This window comes from Myotis daubentonii, chromosome 4 (genome assembly GCF_963259705.1).
Source record: "Myotis daubentonii chromosome 4, mMyoDau2.1, whole genome shotgun sequence".
NCBI classification, from domain to species: Eukaryota; Metazoa; Chordata; class Mammalia; order Chiroptera; family Vespertilionidae; genus Myotis; species Myotis daubentonii.
Genome location: NC_081843.1, coordinates 50,948,510 through 50,970,929, shown reverse-complemented (window position 1 = coordinate 50,970,929; position 22,420 = coordinate 50,948,510). Strand labels below are relative to the sequence as shown.

General features: G+C 39.8%; 2 protein-coding genes across 3 annotated transcripts in view; one reads left to right on the top strand and one right to left on the bottom strand.

Moving 5' to 3' along the window:
* CAMK4 (calcium/calmodulin dependent protein kinase IV) overlaps window positions 1–22,420 on the top strand; it is a 160,906-nt gene that overhangs the window by 119,058 nt on the left and 19,428 nt on the right. For both annotated transcript variants that reach the window (XM_059693925.1, XM_059693924.1), the window contains 2 exons: window positions 14,226–14,316; window positions 16,357–16,431. In XM_059693925.1, the coding sequence (XP_059549908.1) occupies window positions 14,226–14,316; window positions 16,357–16,431 (166 nt within the window). The remainder of the gene's footprint in view (window positions 1–14,225; window positions 14,317–16,356; window positions 16,432–22,420) is intronic.
* LOC132232403 (replication protein A 14 kDa subunit-like) lies at window positions 2,251–2,905 on the bottom strand. The gene has a single exon (XM_059691852.1). The coding sequence runs from the start codon at window positions 2,898–2,900 to the stop codon at window positions 2,535–2,537; it is 366 nt and encodes a 121-aa protein (XP_059547835.1). The 5' UTR covers window positions 2,901–2,905; the 3' UTR covers window positions 2,251–2,534.

The window sequence follows — 22,420 nt, the reverse complement described above, 5'->3', positions numbered from 1 at the left end:
TCTAGAAATGAAAAACGCTAATTAATTAAACCCATACTTCCCACGTGGAACTTCCCTGCCAGTACTTATGAATGTACATGTGCAAAGACTTAGAGATTATGAAAAATTATCTAGAGCAGGGAACATGCAGATAGAGGATTTAGACAATTGATAAGAACTTCTCATCCAACTTTCTCACCTTTATTAACACTCAACAAGATATTCTCTTCTCCTCACCTCTCTGCCCACTTGCTCTCTGAAGTTTTAGTCCCTTCTCCTTCAGCCAGTCTCACAGTTCCTCTAATTACCTCTTTTTCTCCATTTCCTGCTTCTTTCGCCTACATTTTTCTTTCTATGCTCTCCTTTCCCTCTCCTCTATCTGAGAACTAATGGTGAATAAAATGACAACAACCAAAATGACAAACATCTTAAGAGACCAACCAGACCAGGATGAGTGTGTTCACTATGTACACACACTGTAGCGCCTGGGAAGAGGCCCTACCAGCTAGGATTTAACAAGAAAAAGAGGCTAGAAAACTAACATCTAAATTATCTTTCTGAAAGGAAATGCATATATATATATGTATATATATATATATATTAGAGGCCCAGTGCATGAAATTCATGCACAGTAGGGTCCCTAGCGGCTGCTAGGTGCTGGCAGGGCCTCCCTTCCCCCCGCTGCTTGTGGGTGGGTGGGGTCAGTGGGGGGAGGGACCACGAACGGTTGGCCAGCCAGCCCCGCCCCCTGGTCAAACTCCTGGTCAAACTCCCGGTTGAAGGGACAATTGCATATTAGGTTTTTATTATATTGGATATGTATATTCTGTTCCTCTGACATCCAATGTTCTGAAAAGCTAAAATTCAGAAAAAGCTGAGCAAAGAATTTTACCACCCACAATGGGCTCTAGTTTTATACTGATGTGGTTTTTGTGTGACAGCCTCTACCTATCCAGCACAAGGGAAGGGCTCTCCGCTGGAAGGATTCCTTTGACGATGATCCTCTTTTAAGAAAGAACAATTGGCCCAGCCAGTGTGGCTCAGTGGTTGAGCATTAACCCATGAACCAGGAGGTCACAGTCCGATACCCGGTCAGAGTATATGCTCAGGTTGTGGGATCAATCCCCAGTGAAGGGTGTGTAGAAGGCAGCTGATTGATAATTCTCTCTCATTGATGTTTCTGCCTCTCTCTCCCTCTCCCTTCCTCTCTCTGAGATCAGTTATATAAAAAAGAACTATTGTGTGGAAATTATGAAAGTATTATGGTTAGAAGGTGAACAGTGATCCTTCCTTTGTATGTCTGCCTCTCTCCAAAGATGATGGAGTGACTAAGGTTAGACTCTCGTTAACTACTTCCATGTTGTTCTTTCATTAATTATCTATTGGAGGATGGGGGTAGGACCAGGAAATGTATTTCCTTGCTTTCTGGTAATAGTTGTCTGCCCCAAAGCTGACATATTTCCTATCTTGAGGGAATAAAATCCTATATTTTATTATTTGGAGCAACATGAACCTAGTACTTATGATGTCTTTGACCCATTAAAAAATGAATTTTTATTTTGGGAATGGCTAACTCAAAAATAGTGTTTAAAAAAATGCCCAATTTTCTCAGTAGTCAGGTAGAATTTTTTTTTCTGGGTCAGAAAAAGAGCTTTCAGGAAGTATTCTAATAATATTCTGTTATCTTCACTCTTCAAACATGGAATTTTGATTTTATTATTAGATAATTTGGTAAAAAATTCTGCAAACATTTAAAAAATATTTTGCCTGCCTAATAAAAGTATATATTTTAATGGAGGTGTCAAATTAATAAATAGCCATGAGCCTGGGCCGTGGCCTGTGTACATTGTGCCCTTCTTAGAAACAGAAGGTTAACTCATTTTGCTTGCTCTAGTCACTGTTTTCAGTCCCACCTCGAGTGTGTAGCTCCTGAATAAAGAATGTTCACAAAAGTCTAGTGTACTCACTTTACTAAGACAAAGAGTTTTATGTGCGGACAATGGAAATGCTAGTTTCATTTGGGCAGGGCAGTTCTTTGTAGCTACATAGCATCCATGGCTATCTAACCTCTTCAGGCTGCTATAACAGAATACCACAGACTGGGTGGTTTAAACAATAAACATTTCTTCATCACAGTTCTAGAAGCTGAAAGTCCCAGATCAGTATGGTGAGGGCTCTGTTTCTGGTTTACAGACTGCTGCCTTCTTGCTATGTCCTCACATAAGAGAGACATCACCTCTGATCTCTTCCTCTTCTTCTTTTTTTTTTAAGTACCATTTAAATTTTTATTAATAAAACAGAAAACAAACGTCAGACAACTGCTTTGTTACTCTTTGATCTGACCATATGCCAGATAAGTGATTCTTTATGAGGAGGTAGGAAAGAACTGTCAATATACCAGTTCCATTAAAAATGGCATACTGGAATATCTAATAAAGTTAGGTAAATGAAATTACAAAGAGAACAAATTAAATATTAAAAGTAGCAAGAATCTATCCCTCAAATATCAGGGATCTCCTTTAACAGTCTTCAATGCAGCTCATTTGCAATTAAGATCAATCATATTGCATAACCTCCAAAGGAAAAAACTGAGGGAACTCATGGATAATTTTCACAGCTTCATTGTAAAGTCCAAGATCAAAAGGATGGTTATCTTCTTTAAACTGGACATAAGATGAGCACATAATGGTTGCCTTGGATGTTACTCTTCCAACTACTTCCACGATTCCAGAGATTTCTTCAAGAGGCTCCATCAACTCAATGGTTGCACTTTTCCCTTCTCCATCTGAAAGAATAAACATTTTTTCAGTGGGATGAATCTTTTCCAGCCTCCCTACGAAGCAGACGGGCCGGTCGATGGACTGGGCTAGCATGCTGGCGTTGATACGAGACTTGGGCAACTCCATCACCTCCACCCTCATTTCGGACGGAGCCTCTTCCTCTTCTTATAAGGACACTAATCCCTTAGAGTCTTGCAAGGTGGAAACCCAGGTGTTCCGCTGGACTCCTAATGGGGGCTCTGGAGAATCCAATTCATTATGCATTCAGGTTGTCGGACAAATTCATTTCCATGCGGTTGCATGACCGCGGCCCCTGTTTCCTCACTGCTTGTCAGCAGGGGCTGCTCTCAGCTCCAGAAGGCTGTCTGCATTCCTTGGCACGTGCCTTCCTCCATGTCGAAGTCAGCTAAAGTGCTTCCAATTCCTGACTTCTTTTTCTGCTGCCAGCCCAAGAAAACTCTCTGCTTTTCAAGGGCACATGTTACTGGATTAAGCCTACCTGAATAATCTCCTTTTTGTCATTTAATGTAGTCATTGGAATGTTACTTCATTGTCTTCATAGATACTATCCACTCCCAAAGGGGCAAAGCATTTAATATGAAGGCAAATTTCATGGAGGGGTCATTCTCAGAGCTCTGCCTGTTACACGCAGACCAACCTACTCTCTATAATAAGGGTTTGATGCATTAGTTTCCCAACATAATGTATTTAATCTAATCAACCCCAAACACCTAGACACAGGATAAACTTGAATGTCATCTGTTTTCAGACCTTTCAGAGATTGATTCACTCACAAGTGTTTTAGTTTGTTTGCTTGTGTTTTTTAATGTGTAGCAGTTATTTTGTGTGCTCATGCCTTTTTCCTATTGTTCCCCACCCCCTTGTTTTCCCTCCTTTTTTACATGTTAGGAAATCAATTCTGTTAATTTACAGCATTAACCAGAGTATTTTTAAATGTTTTCAAACCTATTTGCCATATGTTAGATAGGAAGGTCACACACAAGTCCATGATCACAAAGCAGGAATGACGGCTGTGGCCTCTTGGCACAATATATATATATATATATATATATATATATATATATATATATATATATATATATATATATATGAATGCAATATACTTACATACATTTGTTTTTTCATGTTGCTCTCTGACATTTTTTCCCTTAACAATATGCCTTGGTAGTCCTTCCATTTATGTGTTTAGTTTTTATTGTTGCATAACAAATTACCACAAGCTTAAACCTCACCCATTTATCCCCTCCCAGTTCTGTAGGTCAGAGTGAGAAGTGAGTCATGGCATAATCGACTAGAGTCTGGCAATTTCAAAATCAAGGTGTCAGCTTTTGGGAAGAATCTGCTTTCAAGCTCATGCCTTTTCTTGGCGGAATCCAGTCCCTTTCTGTTGCCTTGACACTTGGCTCTTCCACCTTCAAACCTTCAATGGCTCACCCAATCCTTTGTATGCTTTGAATTTCTTTCACTGACTCTTCTGCCTTCCTCTTCTGCTTTGAAAGGCTTATACATTTACATTGGACCCATCTGGATAACCAGGGTAATCTCTGTAATTTAAGGCCAAAGTGATTAGGAACCCTAACTACATCTGCAAAGCCCTTTGCCTTATTAAATAGCATTTTCACAGTCTCGGGGATTGTACTAATAGCAGAACCAAAGCTGTTAAAACTCCCAGTCTAGACTTGACAACATTGCCAGGCATCTGTAAAAGTCTTCCTTATTAGCCTTTGGGATTCTGTGTCAGTTTGTACAAAATCCATTAATTTAAGCAGGCTTGTAGGATTTTGATAATTTTCCTCACTCTCTCTTTAAATCAAAGCAGATGAAAATTTTGGTCTATTTTAGTTTCAATGACTCCCTGTCCCATTTCTTAGAGAACTTCTGAACCTTAATCTAAGGTTCTACCTGCTTTTTCATTCATCTGTAATAAATTCTGAAGCTAACTGCATTTTTATATTTTTCTATTCCTGAGAGATATAAGTTCAGAATTTCTACCACTGGTGTGTATGGTTAGTTGTACAAGAGCCTGTCTCCTGAAGTAGGCAGATTATCTCTAGACTAGGAATAATAATTTATTCCTGTCATTATTCTCATCTGCCATCTACCCTTCCCCGCCCCCCCCCCCGCCCCCCCCACACACACTCCATATACATTTTGTATTTATAGCACATAGCAGGTGCAATATATACTTATTGACTTGATCCAGTTATTTACAAATTTTGTTTAGGATCCCAGCATTTCATTATTTTTTAAATCTTTATTGTTGAAAGTATTACAACATAAAACTTTCAAACAGCAACATGTCCCCTCCCTCCCCCCCCCCCCATTGACTCCTCCTAGCCCACACCCATTCCTCCTCTCCCCACTTCCCAGCCCCAGGCCTTCACCACACTATTGTCTGTGTCCATGGTTTTGCATATATGCATACAAGTTCTTTGGTTCATTTCTTCCTACCTACCTACCCAACCCTGCCTTCCTAGGAATATTTTGGAACTGGCTTTATATTCATGGTGTCTGCAAGACAATAGGACTTCAAATACATTTAATAATTCAAAAAATTGTTAAATCACATAACTTTAAAAAATCACATTACTTTAATGGTAATGGTAACCCAGCTCTGCAGGAAAACATTTTTCAAGGAACATATGGTTAAAATATCTAAGTAAATATGCAGGGCATATTTCTCTATGTTTGGGGAAAGATGTCTAATTTCATAGACCTTGACATAATGATAGATACAGGGGAAAATCCACATTGAAAAATGTAATTTCTCACACATATATTTTACATTGCAATCATGGTTTCTACTTCTCAAAATTTAACCTTGAATCACTTACACTTATGAATAATGTGTAATTTATCCTTTGAAATGTTCCCTTGAATGTTGCAACTGATCCAAAACCACAGTATCTAACTTTTAAATTATCTTCTTGACTTTTACCTGTGAAATTACTGTTACAGAACTTAGCCACACTGAAGGCTTTATTGGCTTTGGACCCTCAGAATCCTAGAAATGCCACCTTATTCTAAGTTCATATCACTGAGGAAGAGCCTTGTTCCACACTGATTCACAATGGCCATCCCTTCTGTTTATCCATATAAGGGGCCATTTAGCAAAGCAGCTAAATGCCTATGCTCTATTTTGCTAGAAAACTGAAAGAAGATACAGCCTTAAAAGGAATATACAATTGGACTGAATGTGGCTACGACCTAATAATAACTCTCTCAGTAATTACAATAGTGCCAGCCATCACTACCATGTATGTCGTTAAGCACTTAATGTGGACAAGGCTTTGGCTAACACCTTCATGTACATTATGTCACTTGCTCTTCACACCTGTAAGACGATGGGTCTCCTTATCTTCATTTCACAAATGAGGAAACTGAGACTCAGAAAGATGAGGCAACTTTTTCAAGGTCATGCAGCTGGTCCAGGGCAAATCAGGATTAGAATGCAAAATACAAAATGACTGCAGAGTTTATGCTCTTAATCCCACGGCTGTCTGCCTCCCGCTACTATACCCTGCTATGGACTATGTCGGGCCCAAAGCCAGAGACACAGGTGAGCAGACCTAGGCACCAACCACAGGAATTCGAGGGCTAACACTGAAACAAGACAAGTGAGATACATCCATTTTAAAGTCACATAGCAGGAAAAGAGTGATATATTTTTTAAAGACACAGATGTATTGCAGTAGGTGTGCCTGTTTATATTTCCCTCTGCTTTTTTTACTCTTGGCTTCAGTTCTTGAAAACTACTTATTTTGACATAATGAAAGAGAGCCTCATTACATGCTAGACTTAAAAATCTGTCTCAAATAAATTTAAGAATATGTGCAAATGCATATTCCACCCTTTTTAGAACAAGAGTAGGTGGGAATAATTATAGCTCCATGGGTGTGACTTTTCCAGGTGCAAGCAGCTCTGTAACTTTGTTAGTAACCAGACTAATGGTGGGACCCCAAGTCCAACATGCCTGATGTGTTATATGCGTTGCCCATGAACACAGACAATAGGGTGGTAGGGGCCTGGGGTAGAGCAGGAACTGGGTGTTGGGGGACAAGAGCGGGAAAGAGGGGAGCACCTGTAATACTCTCAACAATAAAGATAAAAAAGAAATAATATCAATTCTTTTAAAAGTTCAACATGCCTGATGTGGTACAATAGCAAGACATTGGACAGAAGATTTATTCAGTTCTTTGTAGCCAAATTCAACTTCTGTTCAATTATTGTATTTCTTCACAAGCAGTTGCCTTTTTATGCCTGTTTTGTGAGGTCAAAAATATAGAGTTCAAGGGTAAAGACAAAGGTAGAGGCAGATCTTCAAAGAAGACACAACCAAAAGTGGAATGTTCCACTATGAAGTTCTTACTTAAATTGATCTATATTGGTTCTAAATTTTCTGAATAGAGAAGAGCTAATGCATGCAGTTTAATTTTTCCATCCCAATAGAACTATAGTCAGAACACTGTTTACTTTTTTTTTTTTTAATGACTGGTTCTTTGTCCTGTTAGATTTTTAAAGAGATTCCAACTTCCCCTTACTAACTCCTGAGACATTATCAATTAACCACACACAGCCCATCGACCACAGCATAGCTGTAATTAAACTAAATTGCTATGCAGCAGCTTTCATTACACAATGACACAGTTTTTGTTAGGACCATAGAGAGAGTTTAATTACACGTCTAGATTCCTGAATTCAGAGAATCAGTATTATCTTCATCTGCTTAAAAGAGAGTTTAAGCTTTGAGTGATTGCATATTTTTGAAAGACCAAATGGTAAGATATGTTTGGGTCATTTGTTTAAATCCTACATTCTATTTTAATACTTAAGAACCATTTACACATCTGTGGATTTAAAGAAAAATGTACAGATTTTCACTCTTTCCTATTTGATATAATTTTCACTTGTATCCCAAAACTTTCTCTAATCCACCCCAAATATCCATTCTTAACTTATTAATGTATAAAGCATGGAGCGGTCTGAAGCACATTAATCTTTCATAATGTTTCTTCCAGCTTCTTCATTATGGAGAAGCTCGTCTTTTTGCCTGAGGATAAGGTGCTTTCTACCTTCATCCTGTGTCCTGCCCAATCAGCTTCTCCAGCAGAACAGAGGCAAGCCTCTCTGTTGACTACCGACTGCCTGACCCCAGCATGCAGATTCAGGATCTCACTTTAATTTTCTTGTTCTGCAGCCTGATTTCTTCAGTCTCATTATAAAAATGTGTTTTCTGCGTCTTTCTCTGTTACAGCAGATTATTTTTGGACCTTATTTCAAGCTATGCATTATCTCCTGGTTACTGCCTCCATTTAATTGGCAGAAACTTTTCATAGTCTCCAGTCCTAAAATCTCATCTTTTCTCAAATCTGGACACATGCATTGGACATAAGAGAATGGATTTATCACGTGCTTATCCTCTCTAAACATTCTCAACAGCCCCTTGGACAGTTGCCTCACAACATACACTTGCTCTGATCTTATATACAAATACATCTTACATATTAATTCATTTGTAGATTACATGCACTGCCGGGGTCCAGCCCCAGCGGGTCCAGGGGTCCCCAAAGGTGTGGACGGAGTCGGCGAAGAAGGAAGGGCACGGAGATAGCGTTCAGTTGATCAGCAGCCTAGCCAGGATCTCTAGCCAGGATCTCCAGCCAAGTTCTGGTCTGGATCTCCAGAGAGGTTCTGCTTCGGATCTCCAGCGAGGCTCTGCAGCCATGTTCCCTCGCTAGGTTCTCCAGCCAGGTTCTGTCCAGGCTCTCCAGTCAGGTTCAGTGTCCAGGTTCCAGTCAGGTTCTCCTGCCAATCTCTGTAGTCAGGTTCAGTCCAGGATCCCTTGCCATGTTCTCCCGCTAGGCTCTGTCTCTAGGCTCCGAGGCCAGTCCCTCTCCAGGATCCTCCGGCATGCTCTCTCCAGCAAAGTTCTTCTGTCTCTAGGCTCCGTGTAGGTTCTGTCTTCTTGATTCTGTTCTAAGTTCTGAGTTCTGTGTTCTGTCTTCTGAATTCTGTGTTCTAAGTTCTGAGTGTTTCTGTCTTGTTACAACTGTATTTATACCAGTTGATTCAATCCTATCAATCTCTATTACAAAGGTTAGGGCATTTCTTATCTCCATTCCAGGGAGAAAAGATTATGTAGTTTAAGCATGATTGTTCATAGTTAAAGGGATTAATTACCCGCCTGGCACTTAGTTGAGGGGTTTTATTCCCTCCCTAACTTCAGGGGAAAATCCCTACCTGGGGATTCAACCTTTCTCGGAGAGGTGACCTTGGTTAAAACACAGCGCCAAGAAGGTGAGCAAACATATTAAGAACCATATGCCATATATCCCAGGTCCCTTGAAACAGCAAGGATGGACCGGCTCCCGGCAATGCACATTTCTTAAGTTTTCTTTATATTTTTGTATTGTCCCAGCATGAGATGTACATGTTTAAATCAAGGCACATTGCTTTTCTCCATTAATTTTTTGCATAATGCCTAATTTAAAATAATAATCACTCACTTAATAATTGCTATTGAAAGCAATAAGTGTTGCACCGAAGTCTTAGTTGAGTGAATGTTTTAGGTTTTGAGTTTAACCTAAGGAAAATAGTACAGGTAAATGATATTTTCCACCAGCACTATAGAGACCATCCTTGGAAACATGTACTTTATATAGTTTTCTAACATGTACATATATAAATAGACAGGAAAATGAATTTTCAACCTGTTGAGACTCTCCATGTTTTCCCATTCTAACTTGTTGCACCAAGTGATGCAAAATCAGAAACAAGAACTGAGTCTCTAATCTCCGGGACCTCTCCCCCACCAACTTCGCCAACGTGAAACCCCAGGTTTCCCCACCTAGTGGCATCACAGTTATTCTCTCTGTTAGCATCCTGCTCACTTCCCCCATGATACAGCTACACCAACGAGCATTTTTCAGCAAAGCTTTGCTTTATCCAGACACTTGTAGGCCACACCCAAACCCCAAAGCATAGTGCACACCTGTGGCCCTCACTGCAGGGACCCCAGCAGGCCTGGTCACCTTTAAGCTCCCCACTGGGGCTCAGCAGGCCTCCTTCCTTCACTAACAGAGGTCTTTCGGCTTGCCCACTGCTCCCTGACATGTTATCATTGGCGAATCACTTCCCAGTTCCATTTTATTACGCTGGCAAGTGCAATTTACGGATGTTTCAATCATAAAGGAAACGGGAGAGAAAACTAACAGATGAATTTTCAACTGTCATTGCCCAAACTCCCCTGAGGCATATGATGTTCAGATCAACTTCAAAGGATGTGAAGAAATTAGTTCAGCCATAACTATCAACTTAATGCTAATATAGAAGAACAAACATGGATTATGTAATTATTCAAAATGTCATTTCAAAGGTGAAATCTTTTTGCCTTCAGTTAAAATGTTCTTATTGGGTTTTGGCTTTTCTCAAAATGATGCTGTAAATCTAATTCATCTAACTGATACTCAGTGAGCATCTCTGAGGAGACTGAGTATCAGTAAACAATAAGCCTCGTATGTTTCATAAGCTCACAGATGTTGAGCCTTATTACAACTAAACATATCAAAACGTTGCTTTGGAACTTACTGTTGCAAAGGAAGCACAAAAACGTTAACTTCTATTGCAAATTAATAATGGCAAATGGATACAAAATGCAGATTATGCCCATAGGCATTCCAGTTTCTCAATAGGAAAACTGAAGTATTTATTAATCATTCAAAGTGTTTATTGAGTGCATACTCAATGCCAGGCATTGAGAACCTGAGAAAACAGATGCAAATTTCCATGTCTTCACAGAGTTTTCAGTCTAGTGAAGGAGACATCCTGAACGTAAAGCTTGCAAGGAATCAGACATGCTGTAAAAAAAAAAAAAAAGGAATCAGTGAGAACACAGGAGAGTGGGCACATACATATGTTACTTTGGAAGGACAGGTGCAGCCTCCCTGAGAAACTGACACTATGGTTGTGTCCTGAGGATGAGGAGGGCTGGCCAGGTGAAAGGGGTAAAAAAAGCATCCTGATAAGAGAGGGCAGCTGGTAGGAAGGAGATGAGGGCGTTGGAGGAACTGAAAGGAAGTCAGTATGGGCAGAACAGAGCAATAGAGGGGGAAGTGGCAGAATATGAGACTGGAGAGGGAGGCAGGAGCCAGATGACCAAGGCCTGGAAAGCCGGGATAAAGTATTGGGAAACCTCTGGGTAGTTTCCCAAGGAGGAGTAATGCCCAGCTCTCTGTGCTGCTGAGTGGAGACTTGATTGAAGGGGGAACCCTGGGAAGCAAAGGAGTAGTTAAAGGACTGCTGTGATGGTCCAGCCAAGATCATGTCAATGACATGCAGGGAGGTGGGCGGTTCGGGAGACATTTTGGAATTAGAATCGACAGCACTCGGTTGAGAATTGGATGGAGGCAGCAGGGTGGGGAAGAGAATCCGTTTCTGGCTTGAACACTTGAGTTGACCGAGAGACCACATTCTGCGGTGGGAGCAGCTGGAAGAACGGGGCTGGGGAAGGTCAAGAGTTCCATCTTGGACATGTAGAGCCGAAGGTACCTGGGAAGCAGCCAGCTGGGAATGAGACAGAGGCAGGTGGAAAAATCGTGCTGGAGCTTAAGGAACAGGTTTGAACTAGAACATTTGTAAACTGCTAGCAATGTAATTACATAGTTTGTTCAGTTAATTTCAGACCAGACATAGTTACCAACTGAATGTATTTATTCATATTCAGAGCACATCATTTGTAGCAGATGGATGGTGTTCAGGATAAGCAAACATGAAAGGCCTGCCAGTTATATAAAATTTATTTTTAAAAATGTATCACCCAGCCCTAGTGGTTTTGCTCAGTGGATAGAGTGTAGGCCTGCAGACTGAAGGTCCCGGGTTTGATTCCGGTCAAGGGCACATGCCAGGGTTGCGGGCTTGATCCCCAATAGGGGGTGTGCAGGTGATTCTCTCTCATCATTGATGTTTCTATCTCTCCCTCTCCCTTCCTCTCTGAAGTCAATAAAAGTATTTAAATATACACTGAGTGGCCAGATTATTATGATTGGCCAGATTATTATGACCACCCCATTAGTACTTCATTGACACTTCCAAAAATACTGAATATTGAAAACTGCTTAAGCAAATACTCTCAAGGTTTTTTTATTATTATTATTTGCATAACTAATTCACTTCATTGTACTGATGGGGTGGCCATAATAATCTGACCACTCAATATATATATCACCCAGATAGGAAAAAGCTAAAGGAGTTCATCACCACCAAACCAGTATTACATGAAATGTTAAAGGGTCTTATGAATAATAAATACATATTTATCAACAATTGACTGTAATAATCAAAATAAACAATCTAATGAACAAAATAAACTGGTAATATAGAACCAGAGGCATAGAAACATGGAACAGACTGACAAATCTCAGAGGGAAGGTGGTGAGGGGGTGGAGAGAGATTATATGCAAAGAACTTACATACATACATGCATTACCCATGGACACAGACAGTAGGGTGCTGAAGGCATGGAGGAGGGTGGGATTCCGGTGGAGGGAGCAATGGGGGGGGGAGACATCTGTAATAATCTTAACAATAAAGATTTTAAAAAACATATCACCCAATATATAATTTTATAGTTAAATTTTTTTTAATAAAGTTTTTTGGGGTTTTTTTTGTTTTTTTTTTAAATATATTTTATTGATTTTTTTACAGAGAGGAAGGGAGAGAGATAGATAGTCAGAAACATCGATGAGAGAGAAACATCCATCAGCTGCCTCCTGCACATCTCCCACTGGGGATGTGCCTGCAACCCAGGTACATGCCCTTGATCGGAATCGAACCTGGGACCTTTCGGTCCGCAGGCCGACGCTCTATCCACCGAGCCAAACCGGTTTCGGCTATAGTTAAATTTTACATAATAAAAAATTAAAATCAATCAGATTCCACCACACATTTGTTTTACACACATGTACTTTTGGGGGCTATAACAAGGAGCTGAAGGGAAGGAGTACACAAACACTCAAGGTGAGTTTACAGCAAAAGAGAAGCCTAGCAGCACTGCCTCAATAAGGATTTAATTTAAGAAGCAGTCGGGAAAGATATTGTATTCATGTACTTAACAATTTTCTATTGAGTGCCAAGGATTGTTTTAAATTCCAAAGCAATAATCAAAGATTGCAGAGTGTTTTGTCTGACCTGTACAGGGTTTAAAATTCATTGCCAACATTTAAAATTTGGAATATTTTACATTAAAAATAATGAATTTTCATCTTACCTTGAAAAGTCAGAAGAGCTAGCAACCTGGGGCCTGCATTCCCGCCTGACAGCATCTTGCTGACTCTGAGTCACCTTGTCCTCCTCAGGGTCATACTCCCTCCAGGGACAGCTGCAGACCCTAGGACTTCCCAGTGTCTCCCTCTTATTTCACATGCGTCCAACTCGCTTCATTCTTTTACACGACTGCATGCCCCTGGAGAGTTTTCAACCCCTGCTGGAGATACAAAAGCAAAGGCTGCATTGCTGTGGCCACTCAACACCAAAAGCCAGCGAAAGCAGGGAGTGACCTGACTAGATCTGCACTTCACAAAAATGACCCTGTGGGCCCTAACCAGTTTGGCTCAGTGGATAGAGCATCGGCCTGTAGACTGAAGGGTTCCGGGTTCGATTCCGGCCAAGGGCACATGCCCGGGTTGTGGGCTTGATCCCCAGTGGGGGACATGCAGGAGGCAGCCAGTCAATGATTCTCTCTCATTATTGATGTTTCTCTCCCTCTCCCTTCCTCTCTTTCCCCCTCCCTTCCTCATATGACCCTGTGACAGTATGGAGCATGGTCTGGAGAGGAGCTGGCCATGTGGCCTGCTGAAGGCAAGAGCAGTAGTAGGGATGGGAGTGGGGCAGGGGCGGACACCTGAGGCAGTGAGGAGAGAGACCTGCACAGGGTCCAGGATTGCATGAGTTCTCTATAATAATTACTTTCATCCAAATGTCTGTTCAAATGATAATTTGAAGTCTTCGCCCTGGTTTGGAATTTATAAGATGACACATACAATTATGCTTTCTCGATAATAAACCAAATTTCAAGGCACAGCACCTTGACTTTATTATAATAATAATTAGCCAATTTGAGCTGATATGCATAAAGAGAACTGCAACTAATATTCTCTGAGGGGTAAATATTTTATTCCTGGCAATTGGTTCTATTTTATTTATTTCTGTATGTATTTATTTATTGGGTTTTATATTATTTAAATTGCATTTCACTTTTAGGTAACTATATATAAGCTCTTCTAGAACAATGTATAGTTTTTCTTTATGGTGTTTATTTTGAAATTATATGTGTGTGTTGTTGAATCACATAATTTAGTAAAGATTATTAAAGTTCTGAAAATAGTAAATAAAAATGTTGGGACCATAAATATAATTACATGAATGTTACCTCATTATATTCCCTATTAGTACCTCCATGAAAATGGGATTGTCCATCGTGATCTCAAGCCAGAGAATCTCCTCTATGCAACTCCAGCCCCAGATGCACCACTCAAAATTGGTGAGGACATAGCCTGACCTCTGCTGACCCCTTTTCCAGAACAGAAGAAATGTATTCTGTGGAATTTTTAAATATGGCTCCACTCAATGTCACCTCCACTTAATTTTCTAGGATATTTGTTGTCTGTAAAGGAATAAGGCACAGTGTTGGAAGCCTGTGCGCTTTCCTGGAATGTTAACCTGAATTAGTGCCTAAAGTTAGTGTTGCAATGCGGGGCACACAAAGGAATCACAACTCTTAGAAATAACAGGAACTTCAGGAGGTGAAATTGTATTTTGTAAATATGTTTATATAGGAAAAAAATCACAGAAAACGTAATACTTCTTTCTTGGTTATTAACTTTCATTCCACAAATTAGATGGAGCTTAATTTTAAATAATCAAGAACTCTGACACCAAATGTTTGGTACCTATCAGTGAATTTAGGCTCTGAGTCACTTGTTTATATGAACAGAGATAAACTGAGCTCTGCTTCCCAAAGTGCACCTCATAGAATGCTGTTTCCTTGGCCCAGGTACAAGGCCCATCAGTCCCTTTGTAGGAGGGGAAGTGGTTTGTGGCGGTCCTGAGTTAGAATAAGTTAGAAAATGCCAACTTCAACAAGATTTTTATTTCTTCAGGACTTATCCCCAAACTTTTAACATGCTAATGTGTACACTGACAGCTAGTCTGACTCTGGAAACCTTGTTTGTTTGTTTGTTTTTTCAATAAGATTTTTTAAGGAACTACAAAGATGAACTTTGGGATCTACCCAAAGAGATCTTTCAATCAGCATTTTAGAAAAAACAACCATATTAAATATTACTTTCCATGTGCCTTCCAAAGTAAATCTTCATTTGCAAAAAAGTAGAATTTATTTTAGATGAATTCTCCCTAGCAGAATCTGTTTTGTCCTGCCTGTGTAGGGTTTCACATTTTTTAAATTAAATCCTCTGAAGGACATTTCTCTCTTGGTGCTCTCCTTTATCATGCTAATCTGATGAATTCACTGCATTTGCAAGTGCTAACACCTTTGAAGATTAAGTCATACATATCATGGAAGCGCTCGGACCACAGAATGTGCTTTATGAATGCAAGACCCTAAAGAAAAGAGGCTGACGCCCTGCGGGGCAGCAGCGTGTTCTCATAATCACTCCTGACGGCAGCGGACGGACGGCAGGCAGGCTCCCATTTCCTTTGACATCACTTTCAAAGATTTTATCCTTAGAGAAATGTCTTTAAATGGATGGATAGATTCTAATTTAGGCAGGAGCGCCTTTCTTTCTGAAGGACTTCCTGCTGCTTCCTCTGATAAGGATCTGGCTTCTCCGTGGAAAAGTGGGTTTATCTCTGAAGTCTAAAATGGCATCCATTCTGCACCTGCCTCTCATGAAGAATGGCCTCAAAGTGCTCCTGGTGTTTCCTGAGTGAGGCAGATGTAGCCCAGCAAGTAGACCATAATGATAGCAGCCTTTGATAATGTTTTATCTAGGTAATAGTCTATGGAATAAATAAAAAGGATTTTTGCCCAAAAAAAGGTCATTATTCTCATCTGAGAGTAAATTCTTCTCCGTCAAATACACTAGGGAATGACATTGTTTTGAAGTAGAATAAACCTTTTGATGTTTCTGTTCATTTTTTCAATATTTATGAATGTCTCATTTTTCATTTTAATTCATTCCAGTGGATTAAAAGCCTTGAATTACATCACTAATTCTATATGGTCCTTCAGAGTTAGTCTCATAAATCTTAGAATTAATATTTAACAAAATATGTCTCTTGTAACTATTACTTCAAGAAGAAATAGCTTAAATGCTCAAAGCTGGGAATTATAGAAAAAAAAGTATAAAATGTATTTAGGAATCATATTTTCCTCCAATTTAAAGCAAGATTTAAAATATTATTGCTACGCTTTTTAATTTTTCTCTCCCTGGTGACTGGTCTCCATCTACATCCACTCATCAAATACAAAAACAAATGTTTTATTTTGAATAACAAAGGTATTCTGTCATCTTATATAAGCTGAGAAAAAAACTTGCTTTTTTTTTTCTTGTGTTGTTAGCTGATTTTGGACTCTCCAAAATTGTGGACCATCAAGTGCTCATGAAGACGGTGTGTGGAACCCCAGGGTATTGCGGTACGCTCTTTAGTACTGACATTTTATAGTTTCACTGTTATTTGAAATATATTTTATTTAATGTTCTGATTTTCTAAACTCCTAATATCTCTATTTAAAATGCTTACAATTTAATGCGAGTCTCCACAAGGAAGGCATATGTCAATGATACTCCGACCACCTCTTCTTCCTTATAAGGGGCTCTATAATGTCAGTTTTAGGGCACCCCTGTTAGAACAGCAGGGATGGAGGGGGCCCCCGTGGGGAGGACTGGGGGGCTCTGCATCTGCCTTTTGGGCCGTAGCTACTCCTGGACCCACTCAGTAGCAGAAAGACCATCACTGGTGAAGAAGACAGGAAAACAGCTTTGTTTGTTTTTGGAATTAAAGCCATGAGCTCTTTGTCACTTTCCTTATTTGCTTTTATTTGGGAGGGTGTGCGAGGAAGGGTGTGTCATTAATTCAGATGGTATATAGGACAACAGACAGAATGGGGCAGTACCTAGCTCTCACTGATGGCACTGGCCTAGCCTCATTAACAGAAGGGCTTCAGGCCTTTCCCGCCAGAGCTCCCCAGTCTCTGGAGATGGACAGTGCAACAGCCCTCACATCCTCTTGCACAATCTCCCAGGATGGCCTGAAGGCACCCCCCACACACTGCACAATCCAGAGACAGAACAATAGCTGTTAACCTATGCCAGCAAGAAACTCACCCTTTTTTTCCCCTCGGTGGCTAAATTCATCTGCCAACAGCCTAAAGCTTGGGAAGACCAGTATGCAATTACATTAATGATCTCTCAGAGTCCCTTCTGTGACTAAGAGAGAACAGCAACCTTCCAAGGGCTTTAATAATAGTGATAAGAGCAGTTCTTTTTTGCAGCATACCAGAATGGTCATTCTGTGAATGAATGATTCATTCATTGATAAAATGAACATTAGCTATCGAATGGGCTCCATTTTAGACACTGAGATTACAAGAGCAAGAACAGTATGGCCTTGCCCTCCAAGGATTTCATGGGCTATAAAAGAAAGAACTGTACACAATAAATCAAAGTCTATTATGATCCATTTTACATTTATCTGAGCCAAAGGCTCAAGAGTACAGGGAGGAACATTTGAGCTGGACACTGACGGATGTGTAGGAGTTTAACAAGTGAAGAGGTGGCCACCAAGCATTCTTCGCCAGCAGGGAAAGTCACAGAGGAGCACTAGCATCTGGCAAGTTCTGGGACTGTTTGTTACTTCATCGCTTTGCATGACTGGAACATAGACTCCTTGGAACAGAGGATACAGATGGACTTGGAAAGGTCATATGGACCATATTTTTAAAGAATTTGTACATCATCTAAACAATTCAGACTTGCTTTGGTAGATAATAGTAATTTATCGAAGGTTCTTAATCAGAACCATCATATTTTAAACTCAAATCAGTATTTTATAAATATCCTGACAATGACGTTATGACAGATGAATTTTAGGAGAAAAGCGGTCAGAAGAAGGCAAATGAGAAAGCTATTGTAAATGCTCCTTCTTGGCCTTCTCAAGTCAGAAATCTACACATAGTTTATTGTCGCTTCATAAACAGCTTCTCAGCAGATAATGTGTCTGACCTACTCCTAAGTTCAATCATTTATTTATTAGATATAAAGCGATGGTAAAACTACTATATCAGATGCTTGTCCTTGCCATAAACAAGCCTGTCTTACAGGTAATGCCACCTTATGATGAAGGCCTATTTTCCATTTACTATTTTTTCCTCTGTAGACATCCAGATCACCCTAGGGCTGTGAATTGGGAAAGAGGGAATTGAGTGGTTGAATATGATCGAGATAATCCTTCCACTCTGCTATATAGGTAGACGCTCACCAGGAAGCAGTCATATGCTAAATTATAAGAAAAGGAGGAGAAAGAAGCAAGAAAACTGGGGTGGGGGGAGAGAGAGAATTGAGATGAAAATTAAAATGCTTTTGTGGACTCATGTACTAAACATACACATGGAATTACTTTTCTAGGCTGAGGCAGGCTTGGAAGTCAAAAACAAGTAAGTTCCATATATTTAATTACAAGAGCACGGTCTAAATTATGTATAAATAAACAGTTATTTATACATTCTCTTGACCTAAGGAAGTTCACGAAAATATTACTTCAGTATGTTATAAAATACTGCTTCAAAGTGGGAGTAGTTGAGGGGGCAGGATTTTAAAAATACACCTGTGCATAGTAACACAGAAAAACTGGAAAAGCTGAGTTAGGAGAAAACAGAAGTCACAGTAACATCAGGGCAAAGGAAGTAGATGGCCCGGAGCCGAGGAAAGATGCAGAGTTCTGAATTTTTAAAAATTTAATATAATAATTACTGTTTATCTGTCTTACAAACAATTACACCATTTATGAACCAGGCTAAAGTTCCCTGTGAGGTTCACCCTCAGTTCTAGCCCCTTCTCTCCTTACCACATATAAGCACTGACATCAGTTTGGTGTGTGTCCTTCTGAGATACTTAGGTGGAAAGGAAACTGTTCATTTATAGAATGAGTTGAAAATGAGACCCAAGTACAAGACTAGTGTGCTCCTTTATACAGGGACTTTACATTTAACTCAAAGTGTCTGAGGGCCATATAATTGATGGAGAGGGAAGATGTGAGCTTGTTTCCTTGCATTCTAGATCAATTATTTCTATGTATACTGGAAAGTGGGTGTTTATGTTATACCATTTGTCATTTGTCAAGAAATACAAAAAGGAAAAGCCATTCAGAAATCCTTTACCCCAGAGGGTTCTCTTGTAAGTAAATTTCAAAATAAAGTCAGATACTTGTGTTTAAGCAAATATTATTTCCTGGGAAATATGCCCCGTTGAAACAAAACTCCAGACCAGAAAATTAAAATTTGTGACCCAGCTAGATGAAATCAATGACTAGTTCTCTGAATTAATCCATGAATAGTTCAACATTAAATAAATTCTTGGCATCTTGTTCTTGGGAAAAGAAATAGGTTTCAAAAAAAAATCCATTGGTCCATGACTTCTGATAAACGTGCTACAATGTCACTATGCAATATTACTACCAAAATGTCTTAACTGCTTTAGCTATTTAAGACTTAACTAGCTAAAACCTACCCATAGCAATCACAGAAAAGAAGGATAGTTGACCCTTGAATAACTCAAGGGTTAGGGGTGCCAACCCCTTGCAGTCAAAAATCCATGTATGTCTTTAGACTCCCCCAACACTTAACTATCAATAATCTACTGTTGATGTGAGACCTTACCGATCACATGAACAGTCGATTAGCACATACCAGTATGTTATGTATTTATTATGTACTGTATTCTTACAGTAAAGTAAGCTAGAGAAAATAAATGTTATTAAGAAAACCACAAGGAAAAGGAAATACATTTACTGTATGTATTGATTGAAAAAGATCTGTGTGTAAGTAGACTTGTGCAGTTTATGCTCATGCTGTTCAAGGGCCGACTCTATAAGCTGGTAGAGTAGGAAAGAAACTAATATGGTGATGGGTGAGATAAAAATATCCCTAATACCAATTATCTAATTCATTTGTAAGTTTAATTAAACTGTGTATTTTATATTTCATATTTCTACTTGTCTATTTATTCAAATTCTATTTCCAGGGTCCATAGCTGTTAAGAATTTATTATCTCTTGGCATTTCCCAGGGTCTCGTTAGAAATAAGCTATTATGTTCACTATACCAAAATTAAAAACAATTTTTCAACAACCTACAGTCAGAGAGGTTTCTGCCACAAGAACACACACTAATAAGAAAAATGTAGAAAAATATAAATGAAAAGAAGTAAACGTAAAATACAAGCTTTCAAAATACTTTCATAAAGGATGTGGTTTTGTTCTTTTCTAGACGACTAAATAGCTAAAGTGAAATAAGAAGAGTACTTTAGAGGTAACCGAAACATGTAAGAAATGATCTCACCTGAGAATTAATTAAATACCCCCAGTGATGACTTTCTTCTTACTATGAACTTTTTAAAAACTAGAAGAATTAAATACACAGTGAAATGTCAACTGCACTTTCTGTAACATTCTGCTTGATAGATGGTGTGTGTACCCGAGGGTTCCCGTGGGGCTTGTTGACAATAGGAAGGGAGCAGGGAAGGTGAGGGGAAGAAAGAAAATGTTAAGCAGGTGGGTAGAGGGTGCCCAGATCCAGCTTCTGTTCCTGACCACAGCCCTTCTTTGTCCCTGAGATAGACTGTGTCCCCAAGCGTCATATGACTGTCCCAGAGGCATGCTTGTGTTGCCTGATCCAAATGAACAAGTGCCAGGTAAAGAAAAGTGGTGAGGAAAGGCCATAGCTCCTTTGTTCTTGACCTTGCAGAGGACAGAACTCTGCAGGTTGAATGTGGGCTTATTGTAAGCTGTCTTGGGAGTTTTACATCTACAGGAAATGAATCTCTTGAGGTCTCTGCATTGGTCTGGTACTGACCTAAACAATGTGTATCCTGTGGAACTTCAATTTTGTAGACGTTTGCTCCTTTTTTGCTTAATAAATATTTACTGAACTCCTATTACACACCAGGCAGTGTCCAGGTGTTAGAGGTATAAAAGTGAAAAACAAAACACTCTTCTCTTTAAGGATGGTACATTTTAGTGGAAGAAGACAAGTAATAAACAAAATGAGTGTGTACGTTAGATGAAAAGAAATGACAATTTCCATGGAAGGATATGGGATTAGGAAAGAGAATAGGAAGTGCTAGGGGCCTGGGCTGCAATTTAAACAGGGTGATCAGGGAAGGCTTCACTTACAGGGAACATACGAGCAAAGACTTGAATGAGGTGAGGGAGAGAGCAAACATGTGATGTCTAGGGAATAACATCCCAGGTAGAGGGGACAGAGACACCAGTTCTGTGGCAGGAACACGCCTGGGTGTCTTTAAGGTCCAGGAAGGAGGCTGGTTGGTTGTAGTGCAGGGACAAGGCGGGAAATGGTAGGAGAAAGGGATCCGAAAGCTCCAACTGGAAGGATAGAGTTAACATTTACTTACATGAGGGAGACTTTTGGAACAACAGGTTAGGCCTTGTTGATTTTGAGATGCCTGTTAGACATCCTGGAGAGATGACATGTGGGCAGAAGGGTGTATATGTTTGAAGTTCAGGAGCAAGGACATGGTGGTTGATACAGATGTGGCATTATCAGCTTATAGGTGCTATTTAAAGTCATGAGACTCTCCAGGCAGAAAAGGAAATGACCCAGATTGATCCCTGAGCAAGAGGAGAAAGAACCACATTTATCATTCATAGATATCAAATAGTAGAGGAAGCGCCACAGGACAGAATTAGGAATTGTGAATGAATGCTGAAAGGCACAGATTTGGGCTTCGATATATAAAACACTCTTTTAACATCTAAAGCTGTCAGCAGTAGAAGAGGCTGCCTCCCTGGGTTGGGAAATGGTCACAAAAGCTGATTGACTTATTTCTCAGGATTCGGGGTTATCAACAAGGGGAGGGAGGAAGAATCCCGCTGATTTTGGTATTACCCAGAAGATATATGGTTTTTAAATATTACCACTACAGCTGCATGTAACTGCGTAGTCAACTTGAGGAGTATGGCAACCACCTAGTTAAGTCAAAGTTAACCACATATAATTTGGCCTGAGATGGCTGATCAAATGGAGTCTAAAGAGGTTCTCACCGCCAAAACCGGTTTGGCTCAGTGGATAGAGCGTCGGCCTGCGGACTGAAAGGTCCCAGGTTCGATTCCGGTCGAGGGCATGTACCTGGGTTGCGGGCATATCCCCAGTAGGAGATGTGCAGGAGGTGGCTGGTCGATCATCGATGTTTCTAACTCTCTATCTCTCTCCCTTCCTCTCTGTAAAAAATCAATAAAATATATTTAAAAAAAAAAAAAGAGGTTCTCACCAACATCATATCCTCATTTCTCCTGTTCTCTTTGGTTTAGAGACCATCTTTTAAGGTCCTGGTATTCCTTAACTTCTGTCTCTCCATCTATGTCATTTTCTGCACCTACTTCTTTGTAACT